General features: G+C 42.5%; 1 protein-coding gene and 1 long non-coding RNA gene across 3 annotated transcripts in view; both read left to right on the forward strand.

The window, feature by feature from the left end:
- Window positions 1-46: 46 nt before the first annotated feature.
- LOC128137368 (uncharacterized) lies at window positions 47-7,459 on the forward strand. The gene is made up of 3 exons (XR_008233679.1): window positions 47-4,124; window positions 4,826-4,914; window positions 6,686-7,459. It is a non-coding gene; the product is annotated as an uncharacterized LOC128137368 (long non-coding RNA).
- Window positions 7,460-8,017: 558 nt separating this feature from the next.
- Window positions 8,018-22,015, forward strand: part of FNIP2 (folliculin interacting protein 2) — a 52,126-nt gene continuing 38,128 nt past the window's right edge. Inside the window, exon 1 of one of the 2 annotated variants that reach the window (XM_052778270.1) lies at window positions 8,018-8,401. In XM_052778270.1, coding sequence (XP_052634230.1) covers window positions 8,307-8,401 — 95 coding nt within the window. In that variant the 5' untranslated portion in view covers window positions 8,018-8,306. The remainder of the gene's footprint in view (window positions 8,402-22,015) is intronic. The other variant, XM_052778277.1, reaches the window with a different exon arrangement.

Below are 22,015 nucleotides of genomic sequence, written 5' to 3' on the forward strand. Positions count from 1 at the left end.
TGCCCGCGGGTTCGTGGCGGTGGGGGCTGTCGCTGCCAGGCGGGGCTGAGGGAACGGGGCCGGGCTGGGCGCCTCGGCCGGCAGCGCGGGGGGTGGGGGGGGTGTCGCGGGCGTCTCTCGGAGCCCCCGGCGTGGCCGGGCAGCGCTCCCCGAGGCCGCAGGCGGCCGGGCGGGCAGGCCGCCCGTGGTGGCGGGGCGCGGGGTGCCGCACGGCGGAGCCAGGGTCCCGCAAATGGCGGCAGGAAGGGTCTGCCTCTGCGTCCTGCCTCCGAGCAGCCGTAAATGATTTGGAGATAGTCTGCAAAGAAAAAATGTTTCTTTCTTGAGGGTATGTACACACACAGAAGGCCTGGAAAGGCGGGTAAGGAGAGGGGGTTTTGGTTTTGCCTGGGTTTATGTTTTATGAGAGGAATGCAGGCTTTGTGAGAAGCTGTGACCCATGGAAAAATGGGCAAATTGTCGAAAGTGACTATTGCCACATAAATGTTTAGAAACGCTGAATAACTTCAGTCTTCTTAAGGTCTGAAAACAAAATGTGTCTCTTCCCAAAGTATGACTGTCACGATAATTGCTCCGTGGCAAGCCATCTCTTTCAGCCACTTGTGTTGACCAAGGGATGTGAATACCATCAACAGACTTTGTTGGGGCTGCTGGAGTTGCAGAATTCCCAAGCAGATGAATGGTCAACATGGCCAGGTCCTGTGCTCGCTGGCATCCTGAAGGCAAGGTATGTGTTGAGGCAAAAGCAGAAGAGGCAGAAGAGTGCTGGGCTCTGACTCCTGCAAACTTACTGTCCTTTGGGGAGTGTTGCTGGTTAAAATGAGCCTCTCTATTCCTTGGACTTCTCTAATCTATCCCAGAAACCTCTCCATTCATTCTTTGATTAATTGCATCCTCCAAAGACTTTCTCCTCTAATTCATGTCATCTTTATATGTTTGGACTTGAGCTTCATCAAGCTGGTTTTCATCTTCCTCTCAGTATGTTCTCAATATTAGATGTGTCAGAGGGCAGTTGTAATTCCCAGATTGAATGAAAAGATAAAGTAGCATTGATATTAATAACACTGCAGTCCGTATACTGCATCATGATCATTCCCACAGCCTCTGTACAGATGTTGGATAGAAAAGGTGATCAGCACTGAGTGCTGTTGCATATTGCATCTGGGAACCCTTAACAGAAGGAAAAGCCATCTGCTACCATCTGGGAACATTTAGTGAGGAATCAGTGGAACCACGCTAAGGCATTTCTCTTTCTGAGCCAGGTCATGCAGCTGTGTCAGGGATTTTGCATGCTCCACAATGTCAAAGGCCACCAAAGCTTTGAGTCATCTGTAAGTCACCAGGCATCTGGCCATGGTCACTGGCTGAGATATTTTTATTATTACACTTAGCATAGGTGAGGTGCAGTGCTGTAGGAGAAGTGATCTCAGTGAGGCAGTTGCTAGCCAAGTGAGTACAGTCTAGAAGAGATTTCTTTAGCAGGCATCAGAGCAAAGTGTGTTTTGTTGGTGTGTGTCCCCCGCAAGAGCTGTTGGCAGCTTCCTCTCAGGAAGAAGCAGTGATTCATTATTCCAGGAGCAGACTTACGCAGTCCCTGCAGTTTTTTTTCCTAGCCAAGCTGGAATAGTCTAGATTCTAGATTAGTAATTCATATTACAGTAGTTGCTCGGAAGTCCCTATGCGCAAGGTGCTTTAGAGGTACAAAGAAAGAGGCAATCCCTGTGCTAATTTGAAGATGTGAGCTGAACAAGAGAGAAATTAAGAAACTTTCTCAGTGTCAGTAGGAGATTCTGGAAAATATGTGAGCTGATTGAATATCTCCCAAGCACTGCAGTAGCATAGTTACTATACATATTAATTTATAGTCATTGACAGATTGTAAAAAACATGTATAGCGTGACTTCTGTCAAGAATTTACTGAGTGATTTTATGTTTGAATTAATAAGTTATACACTAAATTGATAGATAATCTCTTTCAAAGTCAGGCTTACTTTATAAAGTCCTCTAAAATCTGTTTTCAAACAGTAAAATTGCCTTTGTGATCCTCTAATGCTTTGTGATCGTGTAATTTAAAAATATTCCTATCACCAAAACTATCACCTAGACACTTCCAATAGTTTACATAGTAAATACTTGTAAAGCAGTACATTGAAAATAGGCACTATAACTGAATTGTCTGTTAAATGTTTTAATTCAGCTATTTATTTTTCTGCACATACAGCTTTGGCTACCCAGTAAAATTAATTTGAGTACTATCATTAGATAAACATGTGTTGGGGGTGCTAAAAACTTGAAGCCATTGGCTTCAAGTACAGGTCTCTCCTCCACCAAATACATCATACTTGCTGGAATATGACACTCCAGTCTAATTGAACTCAAAGAAAGAGATGTGGGTCTTGTACGTCCAGCCAGTTATAAAATCTTCATTTTCACCTCTTCTTGCCTCCCTGACTAAAGAAGCTATCACTGATAAATACATAGAAATGCATATATCATTCTAAGTCTTGTACTCTGATGGAAGACACAATAAGCAAATTTATTTCATAATCATTCTAGCCTGTCAAATACCATTCACAAAAGAATAAACTGTAAAATAAAGATTATTTATAATTGTTGCTGGTTGTGTAAGATGGGCAAATATGTACACATTCAGACTAGGATTTTTTGCTTTTTGTTTAATTTTCTTGCTCTTTTTTTCACCTCTAAATCTGTATTTGACACTGTGAAGAAAATGGACGCTTAAACACATTATTCCACCAGAAGGTGAGTGCTTTGGCTCAGTGCAGAACTGCCTTGTCTAAGGACATTAAAAGCCATTTTGGTTTGTATGGGAGTAATCGTATGTTTGTGGGGTTTTCAATGGACTGAATTGTAGCTTCAGAATATGGTCCAGTAGAGTACTCATGGGATCCACCTGACAAGCAACTGAAACACATACTCTCACCAGCTTTTCAGAACAGCTATCAAGAAGCTTCCAATATGCAATTTTTTGGCAACAGACTTGGTAAGGATGCTTTCACTGCTTGCTGTGAAATAGAGCAGCCACTCGGCCTTTCCTGTGCCGTGTGACACACAGGGTGCATCATGCGCTATTCCCATGTGACCTGGCACATCAAGCATGTCACCTTCAGGAGAGAGACATGAGACAGGAGGGAGAGAAATAAATCTGTTTTCTCATCGTCAGGCTTATTGTTCCCCATCTGCACCAAGTCTTTTTCTGCATAAAGCTAAATAAAGAGGTCTCAGATTAAACCCCTACTGAGCACTTACTGACTCTGAACCGATTCCTGTAAGCTGAATTAAAATGCAATGTTAAACAATGAAAGAACCATATGTTCTTGTCTCAGGACGTTTTAAAAAGAAAATTGTCTACACAGAGCTGACATAATATGACAGAAATTGAAAGAAAAGTCATGCATTTACTCATCACTAACTTTCAGATACGCTGATCCCTAAAGAAATGGTTTAGCTAAGAACCAAGCAAAAATAAGCAGACTTTTTAGCTATATATTTTACCTCTGCTTAGAACGTGTTTTAGAGGCAAATAACCAGAGTAGCATTTAGGACCTCAGGACACAGGGAGGCATGGCTGAGAGTGCCTATGACTTCTGATAACAGTACAAGTCATGGCTTGCGAGAAGGAGAGGCGCAAAGTGTTAGCTAGCTCCTGGCCGCTGTTGCCACAGTGCTGATGTGGGATGTCGGTTTTGTTGCTAAATTCGTGCCCTCACTTTTGATAGAAATGTATGTCCTGTATATTACTGCAATTTCACATAAATATATAATGCTGTTTATCATCGTTATCACCAAAAGATGCTAAAAATATCAATTATGATGACTGTACTCTTTATTATGTAGAAAGCCTTTTTGATCTGCATCTAATGTGCATAGGATGGAGTCCAAGGTGAACTACATCAGCATGGATTTAAAGACCAGAGTGCAACCAGCAAATAGTAAGTCCCCCAACAGGTTTCGCCATTGAAAATCTGGGACATGAGGATTTCCAGCTCACCTTTGGATGGAGTCCTGGGCAGGAGGCTTAGAAATACAATCTACCGATGCTAACAACTCTGTTGTAGAAAGGAACCAAACCAGGTTCTACACAAGTGTTTGAACAATCACAGGTATGTAAATCTTCAGGCTCTTGTGGAGGAAAAAGTCACGTACCTTTGCTTTAGGAAATTTAACAAGATACACAAGTAAGAGTAGCGACTTTAGAGGATTGTAAATACTTATTACCTTCACACAGTCCAATTCTCACCGTATTGCTCGATATTTATACTGTGATGATTAAAAGAAGACATCCCTTATCTGGCCTTTCTCTATTTTTAACACCAAAGACTGTTGAAAATTAAATGTTTCATTACATACATCAATACTTCCCAGTAATCTTGAAACAATTATCTTAAATTAGTATTTCCCTTTACACTGTCTTTTGATTTCAACTGATGGTATCTTCTATGTAAAAAGAGTGAAACTGCTTATCTGTATTAAGGCAGCACCTTTGTGGCGCTGTTCAGGGGCTGGGAAAAGTTGCTGCAGCAACAGCGCAAGTTATGTAATGCTCCGTTCAATGTAGGATGAGTAAGCTGGTTTGCAGGGGGCTGCAAATCCAAGCTCTCTCTTCCTGTCACTTTCTATCCCTGCTTGCAAAGTGGAATACATTTTATAATAGGTTTTAAAATTCTCTATGGAGAGTAATTTAGACTTATTGTGCTAAATAATAACAATATGGAGAGAGAATAATTCTAGACATTTCTTGATATCACATTTTACTCAACATGGTTGAAGTGGCATTAAAAATCGGATTTTATTTATTTTGCAGAATCTAAAGTGTGGCTGATGCATTGCAAAGTGTAGCAAGACTTACCTGTGTTCATCTAACTTATACAGCATGCGTCACCACACTAAGCAGTAAGTCATTAACAAGCATCTTGGATTAACAAACTTTTTGTTAAATCTTCAGAGTTTACCTGTTCTGGCCTCTGGCTTCTTTTTGTGGTTCCTGCAAAGCCTAGTTCTGACAACAAAGGTTTAGGAGCATTTTGGACTTTTGTGTTCAGGTCTGAGAAGGGTGGAAGGGAGGCAGCTGTAATGGAACTCAAAGTTTCATCCAGGTCTGAGTGACAGGGAAGCAGTGTGACTTCGGAGACTTGGCTCTTAACCCAGCCTGTCCTGGCTGTAAAACCTAGTTCCTACGTTCTCAGGAGAGACTCTTCAGAGAGATTTATGCTCTTTGAAACGCAGAAATACTTACCCAAGCATTCAGCTATTGAAGGATTTGAATGATCCTTTTTATGTATTGACAACTTTCTAACGAAGTCCCATGTATTTCTACATTAAGAATCTGGCTCCTTTTCTGACTGAAGTTTGATCAATTACATTGTCTTTCTCTGCACATAAAGAGCGTGACCCTTAGAATATTACAAATAAGGTTTTGATTGTCATAAGCCCCATTTTTATTTCCTATATTTCCTAGAAGAGTGAGGGCTGTAGACACACTATCTTGCTGTAAATGGTCTTTGCTTGACAGATGGTATGGCTTTTTCCATTACATCTGCTCATATTTTGCACTCGTGGGTTAGTGAAAAATTACCATGTTTGCTCTGCCAGGTGTTCTTTATAGCCAAACTCTGTTTGGGGTGGGACAGTGCATACTGACTGTGAAAGCTATTTTGTAGTCCTTTGCTGATTCTGCTGTATTTTCCCCATTATTTTTTCAGAAATAACCTTCAAAACACTAGCGTCTTGATGTTTTGTTATCAATTTCAGACCACCGTGACTGTCACACACATTAACAGAAAATACTGAGAACTAATTTTGCACAGAGCATCAGCCGACCTGTAGGGTGCATTTACACTGCCATTTTTGCTCAGATCAGAAGTGCATTTTTGAAGTCCATATCCTGGTTTTCCTCACTGACTTTGCTTCACATTCTGGAGTGGCATCTGGGCATACAAAGTGGATCATTTTCAGATGAAACTAAACCAGATGTTTTTCAGAAACACATTCAGTGTGCTCCAACCACTGACACTCATTCTGCTGCTGACAGGACCAAATTACAACTAGTCCAAAATAAAACCCTGTAAAATGTTCGTGATGTGGACATCAGCCTCTGTGAGACAACTGGTTTAGTCTATGGTTCTGCCCCCACTGGTCAGCACTACTTGCTAACGCAGATGTACCAGAGAGCGGCAGCCACATCGTTTGCAACTTTAAGTTTCTCAAGACTGTTCTTTGAGAAATACAGTCCAGTGCTTATTTCTGGAGCTGGATGCCTAGGTTCTCATTCACATTGATTACTATGCCAACCACCATGTCTTTCATTTTGTCCAGCCACACCCTGCTATTCACTTCCCTTTCAGAGGGCTAACATCACTGTACCCTCACTTCTCTGTCCTTCAGCTTTGGCTGAGTGGGTTGAACTTAATGTCTGAGGGCATTTGGTGATGGTGGTGGAAGTAAAGAATCAAAAGCAGTAAGAACATCCAAGCTGAAAGATTTACATTGGGTATTCAGTCTTGCAGATGAAGTGGTTGAGAGCCTGCAAAATGGTGATCCCTTTTGAGAACGGACCTCCAGACAGGGTCAGCCGAGTGTTACAAGATTGTCTGGTGTTACAGAGGGAGCAGCTGATCAGATTATCAGGCCAGTAGATGGTCATCTCTTGATTTTTATTTTACAGAGAAATCAGCTTCTCCAGCCACTGAAAGGCTGGCTCTAAAGCACCAGCATGTCCTCCACCTCTTCTGCCACTACTGGATGTTGAGTTTGCAGTCAACTTTTGTAATGGTGCATTACAACTATTGTAGTGATCGCCATTCTCCATGTCTCCTCTCCAGGTTTCCTGAAAAGAGCAGGAAGCTATCGTGATTCTGCCTTTTTTTTTTTTTTTTTTTTTCCCCTGCACCAGACTATGCAGCTACCTAGCTGGTTAAAACGGAGCATTTGAGGTTGTGTTCTCTTGGTGGGTGCATGGTGGTGTTATCCTGCTGCTGGGGAAAACCACACAACCAACCCTTTCCCCCAAATTAAACAAAAAAACATAAAACTCCAAACAACCCCCAAATAGCGTAGCATTATCTAATTATTTTGTGAATTAAATAGATCAATTCAAGAGAAATGAGTGAAAACAGGCACCGTCCCAGCAGAGCTACCTTCCTGCAAAGATGTTCTCGCTTGCCTGGTCAAAGGCTGAAGTCAAAGTTCAGATTCTCGAAGGGAATTGCAGTACTTCTGCAATTTTATGCCAGGGGTCTCTCCGTTACAGAGACCAGGACTAGGAAGAAAAAATCGGATTAAAACTTTGCCAGACTGGTGACTGGAATTTGCGCGTGGAGCAAAACGAGGGACGTGAGCTTCCCAAAAAACCCAATGGAATTTTGTCGGGCCGTGGCCTCGTCAGGCGTGAGGGAGGGGGGGAGGCCGGCGTGGCTGTGGCCGCGGTGCTTCACTGTCGGCCCAAGGGGGGGAGCGGGCCCGCCTGCTGCAGGCAGTGGCTTTGCTTGTGCTTGCTTCAGCGCACGAAAACGTCACTGTAAATCACAGATAGGTGACTTACACGTGTGTGTGTACAGGGGATGCGTATGTGCATGTGTACGCGTACGTGTACGGACGCATATAGCTAGAGAGAGAGAGAAAAGTGCACTGTAAAATATACAGACGTTATAAATACTTGTATGTATACGCGCATGCTTATTACTATGGGTACATAAAATACGTATAACGTATGTGCACATGCAGCCGTACACGCGTGTACGGGCACGCCCGTCCAGGCCCACCAGCCTGCCTCGGCACACGCGGAGGCACACGCCCCTCTCTGCCCCGCCCCCCGCCAGCGTCCCCAACCGCCCCCGCCCCGCGCGGGGCAGGGCCCGTGTCCCTTTGAGCCTGCCTCCGGCGCCTTACCACGTGCTGGGGGCGGGGCAGGGGGCACCGCGCAGCCAATGGGGAGCGCCGGAGGGGCGCGGCGCGTTCGCGTCCCTGTCCCTGTCGCGCGGCTGTTGGCGGCGCGTCGTGCCGTGCCGTGCCCGTCCGGCGGGCGGCAGGCAGGCGGGCGGGCGGCTGTCAGCGCCGCCGGGCGGGCGGGCTCGGCCCCTCGGTCAGGTGACGGGCGGCCGCCGGGAGCGGCGCGGCTCAGCGGTCTGGCGCTCCCCTCGCTTCGCCTCCGCGCAATGCTGGGCGGCTCCGCGGCGGCGGGGATGCTGCCGCGGCCGCCGCCGCTCGCCGCCCGCTGAGCCGCTGCGAGAGGCGCGGTGGGGCCGCCGCCGGGGGCGAGGGGGCGGCGGCAGGGGCAGGGCGGCAGCATGGCCCCCACCCTGCTCCAGAAGCTCTTCAACAAAAGGGGCGGCAGCGCGGCGGCCCCTCACGGCCGGGCTCCGGGGGAGGGGCCCGCCTTCAGGTGAGCGGCGGGGGCAGGGCGGGTCCGGGCTCGCCGGAGCCGGCTCCGCGCGGGCCCGGGGGAGGTGGCAGAGGGGCCGACGGGGAGGGAGAACGCCGCTGCCCCCGGCCGCCTGCTGAGGGGCCGCGGCGCAGGTGTGCCGTAGCCCCCCTTGGGCTTGCCCCTCCGCCGAGTTTCCGCAGGGGCCGGGAGGAGCGGCCCGCGGGGAGGGGGCACCCCCGGGCGGGCGGGCGGGCGAGACCGCCGCGCCGGGGTGGGTGGCTCTTCTCCCGCCTTTCTCTCTCGTCGGGTCTCTCAGCCATTTTATATCCGAGTTGGAGGTGGGAGGCTGGGGAACCCTGGGGCTCTCACCGCCCGGCCCCTCGGCTACACCGGCGGAGAGGCACCAGGCCTTCTCTTCCCTGGCATTCGTGTGTGATTGCTGTGATAACTCGCGTGCGGGTCTCACCAGCACAGGAAAATCAAAAAACGGCTTAATTGTTGTGACCTAAATACACGTGCGTAGTCTGGTGACCCACTGAGCATTAGGTACCTTTCGCTGCTCTCTCTGCTTGTCGTACCGCAAATCCTTGAAGGTGAGATGTAGTACCTATTGCTACTTCAGGGCTTGAATATGTAATCTTTATATAATATTGGATTATTACTGTTTTCTAAGCCCTCGGGGACAGCATTTTGTTCAGGCCGGTGGTTTGGAGCTTTGTTACTTTCAGCATCTGTTCTGCTCACAAGACCAAACCGGCCCTGGTAAGCACAGTGGCTATCACATGCGTGTCGGGTAAGCTCTGTGTCTTTTTTTTTTTCTGTTTGGCATGAGTTGATTAGTCTTGTGATCAGATAGTATACAGGATTGAAATGGAATCTGGGCTTTCACTGCTGAAACTATTAAGGAATGGTAAGGGAGAGGGGTGGATAATACCTCGATCCACAAAGTGCCATAGCGGCACAATCATGGAGCCGTTATGATTTCGAAGATGGTCTGGGTGGGCCACAGCCACATGCGTGGCCGAAGTTGCAAGATCATGGTGAAAAATGGAGTAACATCAAAATGGCATTAGGATATTTGGGTTATAAGGCTATTCCTTTGAAAGTAGTAGGACACAGTACTGGTGCTGCATTCATATCAGAGAACGGGGCTGGTGAATTTCAGGAGGCTGTAAAGTCTGTATGCCATAATTGCTAGTTACTTTTTGTAGCACTTATTCACCTTGTGAATTAAATACCTCCTCTAATTTGAAAGAAAACAAATATATTTTCCACATGTAAACTGCGTGACAATTCCCGACTAACTCTGTTACTTGCCTTGTACTTAAAATCTTACCAGGTAGTCTGTATCAGAGACCAATGCTGTTAGTTCTAGTTGTAAGGTTATTGGATTTGTCAAGGATCTCCATGAAGGCAGATTTCCTTGCACAGTGTGTCCCCCATTAAAATTGGTAAGACTGCTCCATCTGGAGTATTTTGTGAGGTTCGGGATTGTATTTATTTTCTCCTTCTTCCTATTCCTGAGGTAAGATGTTCCACACTCAGTTTTCTGTTGCAATAACATTTATGTGGTGTGACACTTCAGACAAAACCTGTTTTCATTAAAATACTATTGTAGGTACCCACCACTCTTTTTATCCCATTTTCCCCATTCTCTTGTTGTCTGATTAATTTTTGGCAAACTTAAGTTTAATAAATTTATTTGAAGCATTTTGCATGTTGGGTTTTTTTCACCTGTTAATATTGCATTAAGCTTCTTCCTTATGACTTCTAAATGTGCTGCAATGCTTTTTCTTTCTTTCTAGTGATCTGTTGATGACCTGCAGGAGCATACTTACTGGGTCTTAGATGCTCTGCTACAATGCTTTTAATAGACTTTCTGTTGAACAGTAATCTATTTGAATGGAGAGGTGTGACTGGACCTAAGTAAAAGGGAAGACTTAATTCTTTGGTAGCTCCTTGTATTAAGCATATGCTGCTGGTCACTGTTAGAGGCAAAGTGGCAGGATCATTTTCTGTTCTAATGGCAAACCTATATTTTTAAGGCTTTTAATTAGTTTTATTCCCTGATCATGTTTTGGTTAGTGAGGTCCCTCCACATTCAGTATGTCTTGCTGTATATCGCTCTCTTAAGTGGCCCTGTAAGACCAACAACAATCTGTATCCTTGGACTTCGAATTGTTATGAAAGTCTTGAAAGCCTAAGTGTATTCACGCACCCTCCTTACCCAGAACAATAGCAGAATCACCAAAAATCTCTTTAGTAGATAATACCTCCTCAAATTAACTTAATTTGACAACTTTTTTCAAGTACGTTGTTAGGAAGCTTTGTGTTTTCTAGTCTTCCCAGGACACCAGGAGAAGCTCAGCCGCAGAGGGCCATCAACCAGGCTTGAGGTTTGCCTGTTACAAGTACTGTGTGTGCTTGTTCTGTTGCTCCCTCTCCTTTAACGGGAGCTAAATCTTGACCAAATGTCAGTGCTGCTTCCTCTCTTTGGCTCTGAAGAAGACAGCAAGCTACAAGGTCCATGCTGCTTACCAGGATAAGCTGGCACAGCCTCAAAGAGAGACATGGTGCCTATAGCTGAATGTGGAGCCACAGGAAATATTTTTTTGGGTGCATGAGCATTAACATCTTAATTTGGATCAGGAGCGCTCTTTTAAAGAAAACCTCTCAATTGTCTCCACTTGCTGCACTTTGGCTCACATAGCCAAGTGGCTTCAGTGCATAAATGGGATTCCTGTTGGAATGAATGAAATTAGAAAGTATGCTCCAACCACTAATGGGCATTCAGTCCCTGGGACCAGACTACAGCTGGTCAAAAGCAAAACCCCAGAACACGTATGGTGTGGGTTTCAGGTCCTTAGCACCAATTAATTCACTCTATGGATCTAGTGATGTTGGGCTGCACTACATGTTCATGTAAACGCAACCTTACTTGCTGGGTAAGGAGAAAGTAAACATGAGGTGTAGATGTTAATATAGAGCTACTAGGATAGCAGGACTTTCTACTGGCCTGTGCCTCCCTTCAAAATAATGGAAGTATGAATTGGTAGAAGGGTAGTAGTTAGAATTGTAGAATATCTTAATTCTTTTTTTAAAAAGAGAAATTATAAACCAGCTGGAGAACAGATGGGTATTAGTGATATGATATTGTATTTGTTCTAAGCAGTTTTGTACACAGATCCTCAGCTTCTGGTTACTGTTACTACTGCTTTTCGCTTCCCTTAACTAAAAATATCTATATATGTTTGTGTATATATGTGTATAATGCATACATAAAAATATATGTGTATATTCCCCCCCCACATACCTTTCAACAGAGACATTTGAGTGACTATAGTTCAATATATTTCTTTTTAGCCTCTAATGCGCTGAGGAAATCGTAATTACTTTGTGTGTGAGAAATGTGTGTTTATGTGGCTAAATTCCCCTACTATTTTGTATTTCCTTATCAAATGTGATTTCCCTCACAAGATTGATTTAGAGTAGTTTGTACAGGTTTTTGGAGTGCTACCAGGGTCATGTGCTCAGCAGGATGGTAGCTATTACTGCAAAAACAAAGCATCCTATTCCCTGTGAATTTTAAATTTTAGGGATTGAGTATTTTATAAGCGTGTAGTATCTCAAGACTAGAATGTCTCAAGTGCTAAGCATATATTTGAGTAAGGTATTGGGGGACGGCTTTAAGGAAATAGATATGGGTTGGAGATAGTTTGATTGTACTTAAATTTATAGCAGTTCCTCTGTAATTGTGTTTACCTGATTCTAGAATGAGATTTCACATCAGTGCTTTTCTGTACTTTTCAACATGAAATACTGACATTATCCTTAAACTGAGGGCTAAGGTTTCACACTAATTTCAGTCTTCAATTTTTTTTTTTTTAACTTTTTTTTTTCTTTAATTAAGTCCCTATATCCAGGGATGTAAGAACGAAAAGAAATGCCTTGGAGCTTTTGGAAGACTGTGCTTTCACTGCTGAATGTGTAATTTCTGCATTGCAACCTCTGATGAAATTACTTTGATATGGGTATGTTTAGTGAAGGAATGTTGTAAAACAGGGAATAATTTCACTTTATGTGGATTCTATAAAAAAAAAAAGGTTGTGTTATTTCAGCTGTGCCTGAAACTTGCAAAAGGTCTGTTTCTTCAGCTTTAAGTATCAGCTGCTCCTTCTGGTGTCTATAATGGAGCGGATGTCATGATGTAACTGCAGGATATCTATCTGGTAACAGTTTGTTAGCTTTGGTATATGAGATCATTTGTTTGGCAGCTTATACCAGTAATTCCTTTGGTCATAGCACCGAAATGCTTGGTGAGATCCTACTTGCTAAGCATTATTTCACAGCATTTATTGCCAGCCTGGCAACGTTCCACCTTCTGAAAAAAGGAGAGAAAGCGGTAGTGAGCTTTGAGTCTGCTTGCATGTCAGTTTGTTATATCTTTGTTAAAATGACACACTCCCGCAGTAAATTCTTGTAGCCCAATTGGGTTTCTCTTGAGCTTCTTGCAGCTTTGTAGACATCCACACAGCAATAATGCTACTGAGCACCCAGGTGCATCTTCATACATGGAAATATCATTAAACATCTGGCTGTAAACCCTTCAAAAAGCATTTGAAAGAAAATCACCATTTTATATGCTGTAGGAAGGGCGATGCAGCCCAGGGCCAGGTCTGAGCATGGGGGCAGGGAAGGTTAAACAGCAAGTCTAAGCCACAAACCTCTTCACTGACAGCTGAAGGTGAGCCTTAAGGTGCAGTATTATACCTCTGCTCTGGCATTAGCCTTTCCTCAGTAATAAGAGCTAAAGAGTAAGTTCTACAGAAAGAGATTTATTACAGTCTCACTGAAGAAAACAGCTTAGAGAGGAAGTGATTGAAAATGTGGTCTTTTGACGTGGAAACCACACTTCCAGCCTGGGGCTGTTTTGAAGGAAAACAAACAAACCCCAAGTCCTCTGGCTTTTGAGCTTTGCAGGAACCAGGGCTGTTCTCCTTCTTAAGTTGTTTGGATTTCTCTTCCCCTACACACTTCTGTAGCTGAACAACTGCTTGGTTTCCTCTAGCTTTGCTCTGAGATTAACTCTCATTCTCTCTTAAAGTTTCAAGAAGACACCCATTTCTTTCTTCTTTTTTGCTATGGGTGGCTAAAAAAATCTGTGGAAATGCATGAGCTACTGATGTTCTGAGAGGGATGGATGATGTACATTGGTTATTTAATTTAATTCCATGAAAAGATGCATTCTTCTCTGACTGATCAAATTGGTTTTGCCAGTGGGTTATCTTATTTCTGATTTAGAAGTAACTTATCCATGTGGCATAACCAGCTAATAGTGTATTTCCTACACACAGGACTCTTTAAATTGATGTGCAGTTGGATAGTAGGTACTTGATTGCTTATTCTTAGGGTACTTCTGCTGTTTACGTCTCCAAAACTGGGTAGGTGAGTACTTTGCCGCATACTGTGCTCAGTAGAAAGTGATTTGCTGAATAGTAGCAACAGTAAGCCTTGGAGCTACCTTCCCTTGTCAGTAGCACAACTTAAAGCAGAATACACTACAATCTAAAGCAATGATGCTAATGCTGTAGGGGAATGCTTGTCTGTTGATGTAAATGGATTGATGTGAGTGAGAAAATAGAGCTGCTTGGGGCTGAAAAATGTGGACGTTCATTCATAAAAGCTGAATTTGTAGAGAAACTTTTTAAAAGCTGATGCAGAGCTTTATTGCTAGTACAGGCTGGCTTCATGTAAACTTAGTTGAAGTAGCAGAATAGCTTTATTAAAACTTAAGAGGAAAGGAAGATGGAAGAGGTTTGACAAAAATGTTGTAATCATTAGTCATCATGTCATCCATCCCACTTTGACATTGTGGCATGTAGGTGTTCCAGTGCATGGTATGGGCCTTTAGCTGTAGCTTTGGTCTGAACAGTGAGTAACAGCAAACCGAAAGCCCAGAGAGAGTAGATGTGACAAAACAGCTGGGGTCAGAGGGTCCAGAAAATGGAGTAGTTGTTTCCATAAAAGCAATTTATTTCTTATTCTGGCATTTCAGTAATATTGAAGGTGCTGAGGACTTCTTTTGCAAAGAGAATTCTTTGGATTAATACTGACTATGTGCGCTATAAACCTTGGTGACATACCTGTTCCTTTAGGTATTCCTTCTGACACTAACAATCATGTGCTTTCATCTGTAATCTACTTTGCACCTTAGTGATGTTCAAGGATGGCTTCTGAAGAGAAACTCAGTTTTAGAGCCATATGTTGTGTTTTATATTTGTCAACAGTTGTTTCTACTCAGTACACCCTTGATTAAGAGCACACTTCCATCTTGCATGCTGCTTAGACAAAGTGTTGTAAGAAGAATGTTCTTATGCTATCCTAATTATCAGTATTTGTTTTATGAAGGTTTCCATGGGTACACTTGTTAGGCAAAATATGAGGACTGCGATTCTGTAGGATGGTAGTTAACAGGCTTGCTAGAGAGAATGAGCGAGAAAAGCAGGACTTTGAATTGGGTACTTCTTGTGTGAAGACAGCAAATATATGTGTCTGCACCTTTGCATGCACTTCCTGCGATAGTGTGAGATAACTACTGATCTGACTAACAGGCATGGACCTGGTTGTTCACCTTTGCCTGTCATGAATCATATCCTCTGTGCATGCTCTGCCTCTGCTTCTTAATCTTCAGGTTCTTCTCTGTTCTGCTTTCTCCTCACCTTAACAGTGCTTGCTGCCTTTCTTGCCTCACTCCATTTGCCCTATTTGTACGAGTTTTTCACTTGAATACCATAGCAATGTCATGTTTTTATATGCAAGATTGAGGTCACAAGACAAGCTCACGCACAGACCGCAAGGCAAAGCATTCTTCTGAGGCATGGAGGGGACGAGTTTAGGAGTTTCAGTAACAGTGCCTGTGCCTTCCCCACAACAATTAGGGCAAGTACAGGTGCTTTTACATGACCAACAGCTAAAATACCTGTTTTGTTAGTCAGCATGCTTCCTGGATATTGATGAGATTCTTAGAATTGTACTGATAAATGGGCATGAGGGCTTTACATCACCCTTGTTGCTGTTAAAACTGACTCATGATTTTCCTTCCATAGACTGTGCTGAAGTGAAACTTGAGCTGCATGTGATGTAATTACTGAATCAGTATGGAGCTTTCTCTGCAGCATGTTCTCACCTCAATGCAATACACTTCAACTTTTCTCCTGCAAGGTGCTCAGTGGAGTTTCACAAGTGCTAATGAAATCAGCTGTATTAAGTAAACAATCTGATAATATTTATTTACTTTTCTAATAGAGGTGCTAACAGGCTGAATTTGGTATCACTGCTTTCAAATTAGAACTCTGAACACTTTAGTACTTTATATTTTATAATGAAGTCAGGAAGCTTCTTACAATAATAACTCTTAGCTTTTATTGTCACTAAGTTTACTGACTTTTATGAAAGAAAACAGTGGCTTGAATGAACTTGGTGTTATGGATTTCTATGCAGAGTCTTAGCACTGAACTCTGAATGTGGATATTATCCGACAACTGAAATGGCTGCAGTGGTACAAGATACTTTTGCATTCTCCCATGCTGTGCTGAAATTGATTATTGGCTGGACATTTGTCACTTCCATGGTAGCGTTGACAGAATAGAGAGTGTAGGAGCTCTCCTCGGTCATGTCTGTGTAAAGGTCAGCGATATAACCATCTCTTGCAGTAGTTTGTGTTAAGCTGTCAGACTTCATGAAGAAATGGTTATGGAGGGCTCATATGTTCTAGTCCTCAGCTGTGTTGAGAAGGCTGGAATAAAGAGCTGGAAATTGGTAACCACTTCGGTTCACTTGGCAGACAACTGTAGTGACATGCATCTGAGCTCTTACTTGATCTTGGCTTTTAGCCTGGAGGAAGGCTGCTCTCACATGGTAGCCAGTTGAAACAGCTTCAGGAGTGCCAACCTCTGCCTTACCAACTGTTAAGAGTTTCTAAACCACATCAAGTTAAAGAGTTGGGAAAATTAACCCTCTCTGATTATAAAGATATTTATGACATCTGGCTGTAGATATACAGCTAACTAAGTGCTAAAACAATTTCACATATGATTCCAAGTTCTAGAGTGGGTGAGTAACACCTGATGACTTCAGTATTTGGGAGACTTGAGGATGTAAGTCAGTGATCCACTGTGGACTAGATCAGAGTACAGTTTAGTTCAGAAACAATTCAGGTACTAAACTTCTTGTGTTCAGAAGTTCCTGTATGTAGTCTTACAGACAGAAATATGTTCGGGAATGCTTTTAAATGGAACTAGGAAAATCATGCGTATTTGAAAACTAGTTTTTTCTGTTTGTCACCTTATGGTGGCACTTGGTAATTGTAAAATGCCTGTCCAGGGGAAGGCATGCAGTGGAGAGGAAAATGAGAATAGAATATTGTATTTTGTAGCGGGCATGGGTTTTTCGCAACAATCGGTCAACTCAATGAACTTGCGTACACACTGATACTACATCTGCCCGATTTCTTTGTTTTTAAGCAAAAAGCACCTGGGCAGAATGTCAAAGATGACTCGAACCTCTGAATTAAACTTTGTTTACTGCTTAAAGAAATAATTGTATATTTGTTTTGAAATGTGGTGTTGGCGTGTAAACTGGAAATCTGATAGAAGCAGTGGCTTTTCGTTTGCATTACTGAAGCACTAAAAGTTGGCTAGAGTATAGACTTCATTAGAGTTGTATCCTTGGGCCCTGTTTCGACTAGAAAAGAAAGTGAGAGTTTTGTTTGTTTTTTAATGAAGTTGTCCTGAACCTGTAATTGTTAAGAAGGCTCCTAGTGTGTCTGCTCTGGTAGACTTCATCTCAGGAGAAAATCAGGTGTGTTGGAAAGGACTTTCTTATACAGTGTTTTACTGGGGAACACTGAAGGAGCTTGACCAGTTCTTACCCTCTCATGAGGAGAAAGGTTTCTAATTTGTCTATTTAGATAATTGCTACATAAGCTTGCTAACTGAAAATTTCGTTTGTTTCTATCACTGAATCTTCAACATGTGAAACATTTTCCTATTGCATGACACAGTTGCAACTGGCTCTTTTTTTGTGATTTTTTTTATTTTTTTGTCCAGATACTTCATGACTGACAGACTGCTACGTGGCAGCCAAATCTTAGCGTGTTACTGGGTGTGGTCAACTGTAATTATGTATAAACCTGGCTGTATAAACTTTAAAGTCTAATATAATACCAGTATTTTTGAGAAAATTTTTAGGATCCTCTGTGAGTAGTTAGAGCGGTTGGCCTGCTTTAAGGAGGAGGCTATTTCATAACTTAATGACTATTTATACATTCAAAGTCCTACGCAATTGGTGGTAAACAGAATGTAACTCTCTTGCATAGTGTCTTGCAGCAAGGTTAGGTTTGCCCATGCCAGTCAGCTACAGGAGTGTGGTTTGTTTGGTTTTGTGTGTAGTGTTTTTCATTGAGAAGGTATTACGGTATGAGTGATTTAATTACCCTGATCTTCTGTACGGGGTCCTAAGATGTGGCTCCTCCTTCCCTTTCCAGTGAAACTTGAAAATAAATGTATGTAAGCCTTCTGGATTCAGTGCTAGTTACTGGAAAGCTACCTTCCATGCTGTCTACAACAGAGGGTTAAGGAAAGCGTTTTGGATGGAATAGACAAATTATCATAACAACAAGAGGAGCAAAACATATTTTTGGCTATAACTAGTGAAAAATGCCGGGGCTGACGTTATATCCGTCCACGTTATTTCATTCAATCTAAGTCAGGATTTCCTGGCATTCATCTAGACAGAGGCGATGGACTTTTGCTGTTCATGCTATAGCAACTTTTGGGTGATCAAGCATGGCTTCTTATGTATGTGTTCCTTCTTATATCCTTGCCAGTTGGGTAAATCGGTGAACTTTCATAAATATTTAAGATACTTAGTTTTTTTTGTTCCCTTCCCGATTATTGCAGACTAACTTTTCAGTTACAATCTCTCTTTTAAAAGAATCAAAAACTGTCTTGCTCTTACAACAGTTTATATTAAACATTTACAGAGGGCTCAGCAATATTATGTTAGCTGATCAAAAAAACTGGGCTGCTCCAGCTTTCGACAGTGCTAGAGAGCCACATCTGGTATCTTTGATTTCATGTATTATGAATTTGGGAGGATGTACCTAGAACTAAGTAACTTCTAATATTTTTTTTTTTTTTTTTTTAAGTAAAATCATGTTGCTGAATATGCACTTTTGGGTTAGTTGAAACTGACCCCTTCTGAAGCAATTTCCCTTGGAAGAAGGGTATGGGGTCCCCGGGTAGCTCTTGCCTCTAGCCCTGCTTGAGAGTGTTCTCTTGTGTGGTGGGAGTGCGTGTTCAGAACAAGGATGAGGAGGGGATTTGCAATGCTTTCCGTACCCCTGGAGAGAGTACCCTAAACTTATTTGGCTCTAATGTTTGAGAGAGAATGTCATGTCCTCCGAAGTTTACAAAGCCCTCTCGTGAACGTAACCTTTTCATAGCAGGAGTGGAGGAAATTTGTACAGAAATTGTTTTTGTTAATATGTGGGTGTTTTTAGTGACTTTGAGTGAAGCTGTTTGTGTGTGTTTTAGCAAAAGGAGTATTTTTCAGCTAACTAGAAAAAATTGGGGGGGGGGATGTTGAACATCAAATGTTCATGTCTCTGTATCAGTTGGCATTAATATGTATTTACTTACATCTAATAAATAATATTGTTTCTTAGTCAGGTTTTTTTATTTTCATATTCTAAAACTACTCCTTTGAACAGAGGGTTGAAAGCTGCATACAGACTTTTTGTTATTAAATAAAAAAAAATTTTGAAAAAAGTAGGGCTTTATAGAAGAGGGAGAAGGAACAGGAAAGAGCAGGCAACCAAACCCATGCCTCGGGATACCGCCCCTAAGGTGTGGTGGTGATGTCTGTGCTGGCCTGCTCATTTACGTAGGAGATATTAAGGTCTGAGATCTGTCAGTACTTTCATACAGCGTTGAAATGCAACAAGAGCCAGTACAGTGTTATAAATACCAGATTCTGGCTTGCGCTATTGCTCAAAATTCTCCTTCAGATGTGCAACGTGTAGTTCTTCCTTCTGTTTGAGAGAAGGTGGGGAAAGGCAGAGGCAGGAAAGCTGGTAGGATGAGAGATTTCTATTCATCCCATTTTCTGGCAGAGGCAGTTCTCAGACGTGCCTTGGCAGTGTCTGTATTTAGTAGCTGTGTTCCTGGACGCTGGCCCAGTCACATGGCGCCGCTGGAACAAGTGACACGGGAATGATGCATGAGCCGAGACCCGGCGCTGCGTGCCCGAGGAGGTGGGGTGGCCCTGCCGGCTGGGTGGCCTGCGCCCCGGCGCTCAGCAGAGATGCTGGACCGAGCTCCGCTTGCTCCCGTCCGGCTGCCGCCGTTCGGCTAAACCAGTTTGGCTCCAGTGAAAGCTGGAAGTTGGTTCCTGGCGGTGTCTTTGAAAAAGATAAACAGGGAAAAAAAACCAAAACCAAACCCCAAACAAACCCTAAAGAGTGTTAAATTAACAAGTAAACCTTCAGTTATTTGAAATGATAAAGATTATTACTTTGAAACAACTTCTGCAAAGTATTTGACTTAATTTAGATCAACTGACCTCTCCTAGCTGTTAGAAGCTGTGGGGGTTGGGGAGGGGAGTGGGAGGGAATGGGGAAACTTGATTAAGACTAAGCAAGGCTGGTTGTGCTGAGGAAAGGACTACGTGATGGTTCTAGGGTGCTAACCTTATTGCATACTTTACCTTTCTTTGTTTAACGTCCTGGTTTAACAAAAATAAATACACTTTTCTTAACGGTAGAACACAATTAAATAATGCACGTTTTTGTGCAATTACAAGTCTTGAGCTCTTCTTTTTGCTAATGAGGGATTCCTTTTCTGGGGCTAGCAACTGAGAGCATCGTCTCTGTGCTGCTTATGGTACTACTTCAAACACGTTGTTCTTGTTGGTTTTTTTTGTTTGGTTAGGGTTTTTGTTTTGTGTTGGGTTTTTTTGTTGGTTTGGTTTGGTTTTTTTACATTATCACTGAGACACTGTACGAAACCTAGCTCCTAAACTTCTGACTTGTAGATAAGCCAATGAACAGTGAATCCAAACTTATGAAAGTTGGCTGAGTTGTGAAACACTGGTTTAATAGCTGTTCTTGATGTTTGTGGACAGCTGATGTGTGCGATTTATGGTGACTTTAACTTGTATAGATCTGTTTGTTAGCCTCTATCAGGTGTGTGTGGTTTTTGTGGTCATTTTTTGTGCATGTGTGTGATGGTATTGCTTTCTAGCAACAAAGATGATGAAAAATGCTTCCAACCTTGCAAAAACCCAGTATATTCTCCTTCCCTAATATGGAATTCTAACTTTTCAGTGAACAAATATATCCAATGTTGTTTTGCTTTTCATACAGTAGCATATAGAATTATCTTAAAAAAAAAAAACAACCACCAAACCTTTCTGTACAGTGATCTGAGATCAAGGACTTTATTTTCCTCCACCAGAACTTTTTTCTACAGAAAAATCTTAGAGAGAGAAGTGCTGCAAATAACATGTTCCTTTACTTGTTGCATGACTAATCTGCAATGTATCCCGCCTAACTTGTGTGAAACTAGTAACTATGTATCATGCTTGAACAAGGTGGTTCATCTGAGGTTAATAGTGCTTCACCATATTAGGACTACTTTAAATCATTGTGGAAAAAGAATGTGTTGCATCAGCACAACTTTTCCATATCCAAGGTTTTAAAAAGAGGAGGAGCAATGCAGGGTAAATACTTCAAATTGGGAGGGAGTAAGGGAACCTACATCTACATCAGCTAGTCAAGAGACTAAAAGAGAGAAATTCATCATTAAGCAATCCAAAATAGATTTCACTTCACCTTTAAATGTGTGTTTTGGCACTCATCCTGAATGTCTGGGTCGCAAGCATTTTTTGTGTATCAATTTTGCAAAGTGTATGTTTTGCAAAAACAAATGCTTACTGAAACAGCAGGTATGATTTGATTCAAACTTTCTGTTTTCCTACGCTCCTCTAGCCTGCTTCTAGAAGCTGTTTGGAAAATAAATCTTACAGGGGGCTCTGCAAATATTCTGTTAGATTTGAAAACAGTGCTTAAGTTTTAGTGAACAGCTGTAACTTACACAGAAAATTATTTGTAAGTAGATAAGTCCATCATATATATTTCCTCTTTCCCCCACCCCAAATTTTCATGCTAAAGTATTACCTTGAGTTGAAATTATTTAGGCAATTGTCTTGCAGTGGAGATGAAGGACAGGAAATGACCTACAAACAGAGCAGGTGACATGCTGTCACATAGCCTAGAAAAAGAGTGATTAAACTGTGCTTCCAAGAGGATTATATCTGGAAAGCAGGGCACTTTCTTCTGTTTTCTGTATTATCTGCTCCTTGGACTCAGGGTGTTTTCCATGTGTGGGTTTGCAGTATTTTATTTTTGTCCAGAAACTATTCTGTGGATTTTTGGTGGTAATTCCCCAGGTATTTGGGGATTTATAGTATTCTACAGATGACTTCATCTACAGATGAGGTAGTGTTGTGAAGCACATCTATTTAGTGAGCTTACAGGAATTCCTAGTTCTAGTCTCTGATGTGAATCCAATA

This window comes from Harpia harpyja, chromosome 2 (genome assembly GCF_026419915.1).
Source record: "Harpia harpyja isolate bHarHar1 chromosome 2, bHarHar1 primary haplotype, whole genome shotgun sequence".
NCBI classification, from domain to species: Eukaryota; Metazoa; Chordata; class Aves; order Accipitriformes; family Accipitridae; genus Harpia; species Harpia harpyja.